This window comes from Psammomys obesus, unplaced genomic scaffold (genome assembly GCF_907164565.1).
Source record: "Psammomys obesus unplaced genomic scaffold, mPsaObe1.curated_primary_1811, whole genome shotgun sequence".
NCBI classification, from domain to species: domain Eukaryota; kingdom Metazoa; phylum Chordata; class Mammalia; order Rodentia; family Muridae; genus Psammomys; species Psammomys obesus.
Window position 1 is genome coordinate 1,154,799 of NW_026596129.1, and position 11,827 is coordinate 1,166,625.

General features: G+C 46.6%; 1 protein-coding gene across 1 annotated transcript; it reads left to right on the plus strand.

Annotated features, from left to right (window-relative positions):
- The first annotated feature begins 641 nt into the window (after nucleotides 1–641).
- Nucleotides 642–8,241, plus strand: LOC129665304 (X-linked lymphocyte-regulated protein 5C-like). The gene is made up of 8 exons (XM_055591876.1): nucleotides 642–747; nucleotides 1,251–1,320; nucleotides 2,111–2,145; nucleotides 3,263–3,383; nucleotides 4,122–4,221; nucleotides 5,620–5,718; nucleotides 7,969–8,073; nucleotides 8,167–8,241. Exons 1-8 carry the CDS (start codon nucleotides 642–644, stop codon nucleotides 8,239–8,241), a joined length of 711 nt encoding a protein of 236 aa, XP_055447851.1.
- Nucleotides 8,242–11,827: the final 3,586 nt, after the last annotated feature.

Genomic DNA, 11,827 nt, shown 5'->3' on the forward strand with positions numbered 1-11,827 from the left:
AGTGGAAAGCAGGTATACACATCGCTTCACAGCCCTGGCTTCTGTGGTGCTTGTCTGTGAGTACAAAGACCTCATGCCTTCTACAGGCTGCTTTTCGTTTGGAGTGAGTACATTAGGGAACCTCTACATTTGGCTCTGGTGTATTCTTTGGGTCTCCCCTGCACCGGTGGGTCCCTGAGTTGCTTGTGAAGTATCTGGACTGAGAGTGTGTAGGGATTTCACCTGACTGTGCAGCAGGGCTCAAACACTAAATGCCCAGACATGGCTCCAGTGACCTCATTGGCCATCGGTGGGTTGGTGTTTGTGACTAGACACCAATGTTGGGTCACTTGGTTTGGGGGCTAAACCAAGCTTGTCTTATCTTGGGGACAACAAATCAGGAGGAAAGGCTGAGATGAGGGCTACTTGGTTGTAGAGAGTTCTGCATTCAGACAGAGGGTGGGACAGAATGTGATTGGACCTGGCGGGCTATTGATGTCACCTTCCTGTCTCCTCTTTGCTCCAGCACAAATGCCAGGGCACATGGCACATGAAGTCCTGGTCCCCGTTTCCATTGCAGTCATGAAGTTCTTCTCAGTGTCTTTATTGTCTGTGCATGCCAACATTTCAGGAGTCCTGCGTGGCCCAGGAAAGCCCCAGCCATGTCAGCCCAGGATCAGAAGGCTGTGAAGAGAAGTGCCAAGCGCCCAAGGGCAGATGGGACTCTCCTATCAGATGACTTTCAGAACCCTGATGCAATCGCCCCTGGTAACAACTGATATAGGGCATATAGGGCTGGACCCAGTGGAGGGGATATTCTACTACCCTTTGGCATGTGGAGCTCTGGGCCATCGGGGTCGGGGCAGGGTAAGGAACATGGGGGTAGTCTGACACTGGCCACTGGTACTCAAGCATGTTCTGTGCTTCAGTCCCCACCTGACATTCTTACCCCGTGGCAGAAATTCGAGGCTCACAGAGCCTTTGGTCCTGGCCAACATGTCTCTCAGGAACCCCATGGGTCACAGGGAATTTCCTTTGTGAGGCTTGTACAAATACATGTACCCCGATGTCAGATGTCACTAGGCTCTGACTCAGCTGAGTTTCACCTGTGTCTAGGGGCTATCGGTGGGGGCATGAGTTCCTGGAAGACTGCTTTAAAACCTTTGATGACCATGGGCTCAACCACCTCTAGAGTGAAGCTGTTTCTCATTTGTGGTGAAGAGAGCCACACATTTCATTTGCAAAGGTTTATTTCTGTCTTCTCAATGCAGCAGACAATCCAGCAGTTGACACCAGAGAGCTGAGCAGCTGTTCATTGGGATCAGACGTGCAAGAGACCAGGTGATGTCTTAAAGGAATATTGGCCTGTTGAGTGAGGTAGTTTCAGTTGAGGTCATATGCAGGTATACAAAGAAAATTAGCCCTTTCCTGAAAAAGGATCTAAGTGGAGAGCTCAAGTGAGAGAAGGCAGGAGACAGGGAAGAGGCAGGCAATACCCAGTTGAGGAGAAGGTCTGGGGGTGCAGGAGTTAGAGGCAGACTCTGTAGGTTGAACATGGTCCCATGGTATGAAATTTGAAGAGACACTGTCTGGGTGACATAGGACAGATGGCAGGAGGGTATTGAGAAAGGATGAGAGTGAGTATGGCTGGAGGGTGGGACACATGGGTGAGTATAGCTTTATGAAACACAATGCTGCCATACAGTGAATGGATTCCAGTAAACATTCAGTATAAAAACCCCCACCTGCCACACCACGACACAAAGCTACTGCTTGAGGAGAGGACATACTTCCATGGAGGTGCCTGGGCAGGGAATACCTGGAATGCAGTTTTCATGAGTTGCCCAATACCCAAGCTTGGCTGGGGCTCCTGGGGGTACAGCTGACTTTCAGTCACCTATGCTCCAGTAAGTAGCTCTTAGCCATTTTGCCCTTATGCATCTGCACTGAACTCATTGGTTCGCTATGACAGTGTGAACAAAGGAATAAAAGCAGTGACCCAAAGGGGGAAATATGACTTTGCCCACATAAGCTCTAGTCTCAGCACAGCAGCATGCTTCCCCTTTACTTCAAAGCAAACTTAGGATGTTTGTTTTCAGTTAATGGTTCTGTGTGCATTTTTTTTCCACAGGGAGCCTGTTGAGAAGAGGGCACAAGACTTCAAAGGTATGTTTGAACAAATCATAGACCCAGGGCTTTCGTTCCAACTGCAACCTGTGCATGGTGAGAATGTGGTCACAGAGAGCCAACAGGACTCTGCAACAGTTCTGTCGCCCACAGGATGTTTTGGAAGGGTAAAGTGTCATTTGGCTTTCAGGGGCTACCTTTCACATAACTTTGAAGTAGCTGCTGTGAGCAGGGGGAATGTTGTAGCTGTCACCTAGGTGGTGGGGAAAGAGCTTCCTGTTTCCTGCACTGCTGAAGAGTTGAGTGCTACTAGGCATGGTAGACCAGCAGATAAATCTCTGCCTTTTAACTTACTGCACAAGTGGTACTTTGCATTTCAACAGCTGTTTTTCAAGTTCCGAATTAAGTCATTTTTCTGCCTTTCCAGAGTTGCTCTCCCCCAGGAACCCCTGCCAAAGGAGGGCAGGAAAAACAGCCTTTAGTCTGTGCACATTTCTGAGCCTGTCAGGAAACGCTGAAAGCAGCACACTGTGAACCAGGAAGAAAAGTGTGATAGCATGCAAACATAATGTGTGCAACATTAGCTTGTTTTCTGTCCTCCATGGTAACCGAGTCAATGTGCCTCATACTCCTCAAACTGAGGCAGTTTTCTTTCAGCTCTTGATTCATGTGTATAGGTGATCCTAAGACCTCATTAGTAGAGAGGCGTTGTCAGTTCTTAGCCAGTGTTTATAGTCATTCTATACAAACAATGATGTCTGACAGCATCGCTCTTTCTAATGCAGAGGAACTGCTTGGGTTTTGAAGTGTTTGGAAAATGCTTTGTTGGTGGCAGTCTTCAGTCAAGCAGGATGCCCCACCCCTATACTCCTAGTACTTAGGAAGTGGAGGCAGGAGAATCAGGGACTTTAGGTTGGCCTCACTTACCTGTCAAGTTTGTGACAAGCCCGGGACACAAAAGACCCTGTCAAAATTAACACACACACCACCACCACCACCACCAACACCACCACCAACAACAACAAAAACAAAGAGCAAATTAACAGCAAATCTATAGTTGTTTGTATTATCATGTAGGATAATGTGTCCCAGATGAAAAAGTGCTTCTTCCTCTGGATCTTGGATTTAAAGTGATACTATTTCCTTTCTCTTATAGGTGATTACATTACCCGGATCCTGGAGGCAGAGAGGAAGCAGTTTGAAAAGAATATAAATGCCTCTTTCAGAAGCCTGAGTGAAAACCTGCAGAGTATTTTCAAAACCCAGCAGGAGTCAAGGTAAAGTTATGACCTTCTGTAAAGGAGACATTTACAGTCTTTACTCTGCCTTCCCAAGTCCCTCCTGCCTGCCACCATGATCATGCACAGAGTGGAACAGCCAAGGACATCTATGAAGCACTGCATGTTTTTTCCTCATGACCTGGTCCTATTCATGACCAGTGTAACCCGGCCCTCCTTCTATGGAACTGAGATGTGTCAGCTGCAAGACTGACAAGAGAACAGTTTCTCCCCTCTCAGATAACAATACATTTAACTTTCTGTAAGGCAGGCCAGTCCTCTGTGGTCTACAAAACTTTACCTATTAGGAGATACCCTTGGAGCTTTCTTTTGTAAGTCATGCACACGTGGGGAAAGGGTTCTGTGCAATCTTAATGTACTTCCCCTATAGCGAAGGGGATTTAACCTTCAGAACCAGGACTTAGGCTGTCAGACTCTATAGGTTACTCCATAAGGGGAAGGAAAGAGGAGTCTAATTTCAAGCCAGAAATGCAATCTTGAGAAATGTATGCATCAAATGTATGTGTTCAAGAGGGAAGACAGACGAATGATGTCTTCTGTAATGGCTTAAGACAAAATCCTTCTGGAGTGAGTCACATCTCTGCCTCTCATGAGTCAGTTTAATGCATCTTTCCCCCACCCCCGTCTTGCTCCTAGCTCTGTTTCCAAATGATGAAGGTGTGTTGTTGCCTTACCATCACTTGTGAGCATGCTCAGTAATTGGTACTGTGTTTACAGGAAGAAACTTCACTCACTCTACTCCAAGATGTTTTGGCCCCTGTACCAGCAGTGGCTGGAGGAGGTGGAGAAAGCAAGGGAACAAGAAGAAAGCCTTACTGTGAGTGTAGCTTTATCTTGGAATGGATGTGCTGCTTTCATTTCCAAAGTTGCAGGGCTTCAGTACAGCATACAGGGAGGGACAGGAAGTGAGTTTAGGGAGACAAGGAGGGTGGTGGATGTGTTGAGGAGAGACTGGCCACACTGCCTCTCTCCCTGACTTGCTTCTTTTTCTGTGGAGAGGTGACAAGGTCAGTGATGGTCAGTGATGAGCCAGCATGGGGGTGGAGTCAGGGGCTGAGCAGGCACTGCCTGGAAAGTGCAGGAGAAGGTATGGGATTGTATCCTGAGATGGAGCCCTTCATGATCCATGATGTGAGGACACCAAGGAGCAGGAGGCCCAACCTAGACTTCTGACACAGTGATCCAGGATGCAGAGTGGGAGCAGTCAGTGTGGCTGTGGCAGAGCAGGTGGAGACTTAGCTTTCAGTGGTTGGAGTTCAGACCAACTCAGTCCAAGAGGAGAAGAGGGAAAGGCCTCATGCCACTATGGACACTTGATGATGACTGACTGGTCTTTAACCTGGAAAGGAGAATGAGGTTTGGGGGACAGGTACTGGACTCTCAACAGTGTGGTCTTTGGGGCCTTATTCTTCCTGCTAGAGGATGGAGCTTCCCTCCTGAAGATTCTGATTTCCAAAGGTGGGGAAGCAGAGGCTTGAGTACTGCGGGACATGAAGGCCCTGTCCAGTCCAGTAGTTTGAAGTATGGCCTCTGGCATGCCATCGATTGTAAGGCAGTTATGGTCCAGTTACTTGCATTATGCTAACTCAGGAAAATAGTTCACCTCTGTGCCTCAGTTTCCTAGGAGGGAAAGCAGACCTGTGGAGAATCCCTTACCTTCTAGACTTGTGTGTTGGATGGCTTCACTTTTTTACATGTTGCTATGTAATGCTGGACAGCAGGAGCCAGTATATGGTTGCTGTCTTCCCTGACATTCTTGTTTGGTTGATAATGTAGTTGATGGAGTGTCACAGTGTGGGAATGACTGATTAATGAGAAAGGCTTAGGTCAGGACTTTTATGGAAAGAAGGGTTTCCTTAGAAGCTAACCTACGTGCTTGTTGAATATGACAAAAAATGTTAATACTTAGTGAGAACTGGACCACAAGGAACATTTTATACTTATTTTGGTGAGGTGGGAATCCACGGATTAGATGGATCCCATGTTAATTTTGAAATGAGTAACTGTTTCATGGGAGTGTTGCACGGGCTTGACAGACTATCTTACTTTGTGACAGGTCAGACATTGTTATGTTTTTGGTACTGAAGGTCACGTTGTCTTCAGACTTGATCATGAGTTGGCAGAACATGAAACAATATGGGAAGCAATTCCTGTAAGCAGCTGGGTTGGATGTTCAATTTTACTGACACTTTGTCATTCATTTCCTCTATTTCAGCTTATAACCAAGGAGCAAATGAATATTTTAGAGGAAGCTATTTTGGATCATGAAGTCAAGCTTGAGAATGCTAAAGACATGTGTGACACAGTTTTGAAGGTCTGATAGATTGCACTTCTTAAAACACACCCTTGTTTCATACCATGTATCTGTAAAAGCAGAAGACAGACTGGCCCTTTTTCAATTTGTGGAGAAAGTAATTAACTTTGAAATTGGTGATCACATTCTCTGGGAATATTTTGCCCGCACAGGAGAAACACTAGGGTTTGTTTATACCGGGAAGCTGATGACCTTTTGGAGAGAGTGTTCTAGCACGGGAGCTGCTGGCTGGAAATCTGCTCTGGAAGGAGCACACTCTGCATTGCAGTGTGTTGTTGACCTCTGGTGACGCTTTGATATTTAAGTGGTTAAAGACATCTGGAGATCTCGTTTTGGTTTTCTTTGGCTCCTTTTTATTGGATGGGTCCATGCAATAAGCAGTAGGTGAGGACAGCTTTTATTTTCTTTCTTGTTGAGTATTTTGTAGTTTTCCAGTATTAGATGTGGGCAGTCAGAAAGGTGGTAGAAGATTAACCATCTTTGGGTCAGTCAAGACCTGCCTGCTTGCAATTGCACCCTGGCTGTAGTTCCGGGACTTAAGTTACCTTGGCACCCATCTGTATATCCAGGAGTCAAAGCTACCCTTCAGAGGCAATTCTTTTTGATGCTCTTGCTAAAATATACTATGTAACATCTCTCTTCAAGATCTGATTCAGACACCTTCACAAAATTGTTCGGTGTGTCCCAGCAAACTAATTTTTTTTCAGGGTGCTGTGAGAAGCTAGGTCTGTTTTGCTGAGCAAGAATCAGTATACCCCAGTTAGTAACTTAGTGAATATCTCTAGCACCCATGTGCTTATAATCCCAGAGTCCTGAGGGTAGAGATGGGGATCCTTGGGCCTTGTGGAATGACCAGTGGAGCCAAATTGGCAAGCCCCAGGCTTAATGAGAGACCCTGCCTCAAAAAGTAATGTGGTGAGCGGTCCTGGAAGGCGTACACACACCTGAGAATGAACATATTTGCAAACATGTACACATGGAGGTAATTACTTTCAGATTTTTATGATCTCCAGCCTCCACACACAAATACACACACACAAACACCTTTCCGAACACACCCGCATACATAGTAAAGCTTTTCAAGACCTTGAGAGCTCCCTACACACAAATCCAGTCCTTTTGGAAGAGCCTAAGAAGGTACGGCTCTAATGCAGCTGAATACTGCTTGGGAAATGGCTCCAAGAACCCACCAGAAAGGCTTGCTCCTGCCTGTGAGTGCACAGTGTGAGCAGCACCACAGGGAGAGCCTTTGACTGGGCCTCTCTGGCCTCCCAGGTGGTCCCGGCCTTTCTGCCCTATGCTCTTCTGCCTCTCTCACTCTCTTGATCTCCCTCTGCTCCTTCACTCAACCTTTCTCCTTTGCTAGTCCTAGGCTCTGAGGGAATGTTATCCTGAAACAGGGCCTTTCCAAACTCTTCAGTATTTTCCAGTGGCCTTCCTTCTTAATTATCCCTGCTTCCTGTGTGTCCTCTGCAAACACCCTGCCCCGCCCCCAGAAATTCACTGGCTGCTTCTGTGTGTCTTCCCTCCTCCCAGTGCACCAGCTTCCCCTGAAGTGGCTTCTTCTGTCCCTTGTCCATGCTGCTTTGCTTCTGCTCTTTGCCCAGAGAGCTCCCTGTGCCTGGTCTTCACTAAGGAAATCCTATGTTTTTACCACTGCAAGTCACCATTTCTGTCCTTTTCAGCTGAGTGCCCAGCAAGGTCCCCTTCCATACCTGTTTTCAGCCAGCATGCATGCCACCTGTCCCTAAGCTCCTCTGTGGCCCTAAGAGTAAGGCAGAGTACGGAAAAGCAGGCATTTTGCAAGTGCTGGACAGAGGTGACCAGTTCTTTCTCCTCTAGATCCACCACTTCAGTGTTCTTTGAGAGATCAGAGGAGATTGAGTCCTCACTCCAGCTTTTCTTAGCCTGAAAGGTCATGCGATTGCATACTGTGTCTTCTCTGTGAAAATAACATTTCTGTGGACACAGTGAATGAATGGCCCCTTTCCCTGGGAAACCTCACCCACCTAGTTTTCTGAGATAAGTGCCTTAGCTGTTATGATCCCACAACAATTCTGCCTTCAGTTGTGGCACCTGAACTGTTTTGTGGAGTGGCCATATAGGTACACATCAAGTCACCACTGTTCTTATTTTTTTTTAATTATTGAAAGCATCCTTTAGATATGCATAGCCAGTGCTTTTAAAAGTAAATGAGGTGAGGAGTCAAGTTGGAGTGTCTTCGGGCTCAGGTAGAGGTTTTTGTTTCAGAAAGCCAAGAAATTGCGTGAACATCACAAAACTTTTATTGGCGGTCATCATAGTGAAGTGGAAAAGGAAATCTCCAAGGCTCAGGACAGAGTTATCATGAAAACCGTAAGTTGTGTGTCTCTAACACTGTGTGTCTCCAACTGGCTTTCTGTTGGCAGAGATGTAATAATAATTCTCTAAATCTCCGTTTTTAAACAGCAAGAGCAAGATGTGTCCGTTGTTGAAACATACTTTCAGTCCCTGATCCTTGACAGCTCTGAAGAAACCATCTGAAGCTCATTGTAGGATGTGCAGTGAACATTAATTAGCCTTGCTAAGAGGATGTTAGTAGTAGTCCGTGCTACCTTCTCTTTACTTTGTTTGTTATGAATAAGATGGATTTTGTCAACCATTAAGTGAACCCCAGCAGTTCTGTGAGTAGCAACAGTTAATTGTGGAACCTCCACAACAGCAAGGAAGACATATTCTCCCTAGCCGTGGCATTTTATATTTGGAAGCAGATGTCATTTGATTTGTATGGTTGGCTTCTTTGGTTCTCTGTCACTTCCCAGAAATGATGTTACCTTACTTAGTCCAGGAAGAAGTAAATAAAGATGGGGCCTGTATTTCTGTGCATATTTTCATTTACTCCTTAGGTCATAGAGCCAGTTCCATTGCAAACAGGTCTTTACAGGTAAACCAACCCAGCATGCTCACTCAGACTTGCTGAACACAACTCCTGTGTGTGTACTCAGATGTGTTAAACTGTGAACATGATTTCCACAGCAGAGTCAGGTTCTAACATGTTGGGTTTGAGCTGGTAGTGGGGCTGTGGCATTTCCCAGAGACATCTCGACTCATCTCACTGCTGTGCTCGACAGTGGTTGAAAGACATCTGCTCTTACCTTTGGTTGTAAACGTTTTATAGATGCGTATCTGCATAAGAATTTATGGTCTCAGTGTTTTGGGTGGATGTTTATAGGAGTATTTTTATAGTATTTTATTCATATTTATTACTCAGCTTGGATGTGGAAATGTACACATGTGCTTTGAACTCTGAATTAAAATTTATTTCAGCCAGGTGCAGAGGTGCACACCTTTAATCCTAGCACTCTGGGAGGCAGAGGCAGGCAGATCTCTGTGAGTTCAAGGCCAGCCTGGTTTACAAAGTGATTCCAGGACAGCCAGGGCTACACAGAGAAACCCTGTCTTGAAAACAAAAACAAACAACCAAAAATATGTATTGTTTCTTTTCCACTGCCTTTTTCCAAAGCCTTTAAAATCTTTTCTTGAGTCCATTTGAAGTTGTCTCATAATTTACTTGTAATAATTCCATTTTCATATTTTTATAACATACTGTTAAAAGGAGAACCCACCTCAGAAGAGTAATTTTCATACTCCCCATTTTCCTATGAACCATCCTTCTCTTCTTCATTTTTATAAGCTGTGAGAGCCTTCAAGTATGTATGTCTTTTTTTTTAAACTTTCATTAGATGTCAAACTATGCTGTCTATTTTCTATATCTCCCCTACTTGGATGGTCCTATGAAAGCATTAATCTCCACTTTTGGCAGGGGAGGGCATGACAGAATGGTGAGATCATTGGGAACTGGGAAGTTGGAAGAGGTGGTGTCAGCTCTGAGACTGATAGGACAGGGCAGAGCTACTCATAGCTGTGGCCTCAGCTGAAGTTGGGAGGGGTGGCCATGCACAGCAAAGGCACATGCAACTGCTGCTGTTTGAACTAAGAAGTAGGCAGTAGCTATGACCTTCTTATCCGGAGCACACAGAGAGTTCTTCAGCTCCAGGCACTAGCAGGGTGTTGCAGGTTCTGTCTGCCCATCAGCTCTCTATGCTAATGAGCCTGTGGGGTGAAACCAGCTTCGAACCATCTATGATAAGCATGGGGCCTAGACAGACATAAATGGAGGGACAGGTGTCAGAGCAGTGTACACACCCCTCCCTCAAAGCGAACAAAACCAGTAAGTGGGGCAGAGTTTAAGCCTCATAAAGAGCTCAGTCAGGACAGGCAGGCTGGCCTAGATTGGTTCAGGGACAAGAGGTGCATCATGTGTACCCTCTTCTGCTTCTCCAGAGCAGGAACACCAACACCACTGTGTTCCCGCAACTAGGCCAGCCTCACCTTCTGCCCCCACTCCCACCTCATGCCCAAAGGAAAAGCTGGTGATCACCAAGCACCACTCCCACCCTGTGTTCCTTCAAGTAGACCCATCTCACATTCCTCTACTGCCACCCTTCCATCCACTGCAAACCACTTCCCATGTCCAAAGGTGGGGTCGGGGAGCCAGGGAAGCAAGCATGGTCCTGGGTGTGCTGGGCGCAGAGTGACTCCTCACAGGTTGGCTTGATTCCATCTGGCTACACCCCACTGGCCTGCTGGGCTCTGGCCTAGACACTTCCAGTGCCAGTGCCCAACATTCATTCCCTTCTGCAACTGGCTGCTTATCCTAGACAACCCTCATGGTTGTAGCCCAGTCCCTCTCCCATTGATGTTGTGTGGTCTCCTGCACAGCACTCACTGGGAGCACTTTGCTCCCCTCGACACCTTGGGCCACTCAAGTAGCCTTGTAGGAAATAAGACTCAAGGGTAGCGGTGCAACTCAGTGGCACTATGGAGAACCAACCCCTTCACAATTCTAGGCTTCTAAGGTGCTTCCACCGTGCCCCTACCCATTACACACATTCTCCTTGTCCCTCCCCCAAAATGTGGTGCCATCACCTAACATTTAAAACTAAGACAACCTGATCTTGTAGTGGGGCTGTGGTATTTTCCATGTAGGTGCTGGTTTTTCAAATGCTACTTTATTTGGGGGTTCCGTAAAGCATGTACCTTCCTTCCAACCCTCTATCCCCAGGCAGGGGATAAAGAAAGTTGTAAGGGAAAGGGGACATGGCCCGCTTTACTTCCTCCTGCTGGGTAGGGTCCTAGGATTCCTTTGGGGGCAATACCAATATCGGTCATCAGGAAATCCAGATGTCCAGGTAGCCAGCAAGCCAACAAGAGCAGCAAGCAGTCCTCCATCTCCTCCAGGCAACCATGCCTTCTTCCTCAGGGATATCATATTTATGACCCTAACAGTCCTCAGAATTCAACTAATTCCACCTTGCAAAGACCACATTGTACTCCAGACAATTGACATATGTGAACAAACCAAAATCCCTCAGTTGGGATTTTAACAAAAACGTGTTTACATATCATAAACAAAAATGTCCACAACAGATAGAAGACAAGGTCAGTGGTGGGTTAGGAGCCAGCATGGAGGTGGAGTCAGGGGCTGAGCAGGTACTGCTTGGAAAGTGTAGGAGAAGGTATGGGATTGTATCCTGAGAGGGACTTCTTCATGATCCATGATGTGAGGACACCAAGGAGCAGGAGGCCTAATCTAGACTTCTGACACAGTGATCCAGGATGCAGAGTGGGAGAGGACAGTGTGGCTGTGGCAGAGAAGGTGGAGACTTAGCTTTCAATAGTTGGATTTCAGACCCAATCCCAGAGGAGTAGAGGGAAAGGCCTCACATCACAATAGATGCATGATGATGACTGACTGGCCATTAACCTGGAAAGGAGAATGAGGTTTGGGGTACTTCAGAAGCCTAGAGTTGTGAAAGGGTTGGTTCTCCATAGCAGCACTGAGCTGCACAACTACCCTTGTGTCTTATTTCTTAGAAGGCTCCTTGAGCATCCCAAGGTTTCAAGGAGTCAAGCACTCCCTCGCTAGGAGTGCTGTGCAGGAACACAAACACACTTGTGAGAGTGAGCACACACACACATCATCAGTGGGAGAGGGACTGGGCTGTGATCATGAGGGGTGTAGCCAGGCACAGAAGGGAATGGATATTGGGCACTGACAATGGAGGCA

Coding starts and splice junctions, on each gene's coding strand:
- LOC129665304 (XM_055591876.1), top strand. CDS start 642: ATGTCAGCCCAGGATCAGAAGGCTGTGAAGAGAAGTGCCAAGCGCCCA. Junction 3,384..4,121: donor AAAACCCAGCAGGAGTCAAG/GTAAAGTTATGA, acceptor CTGTGTTTACAG/GAAGAAACTTCACTCACTCT. Junction 8,074..8,166: donor ACAGAGTTATCATGAAAACC/GTAAGTTGTGTG, acceptor GTTTTTAAACAG/CAAGAGCAAGATGTGTCCGT.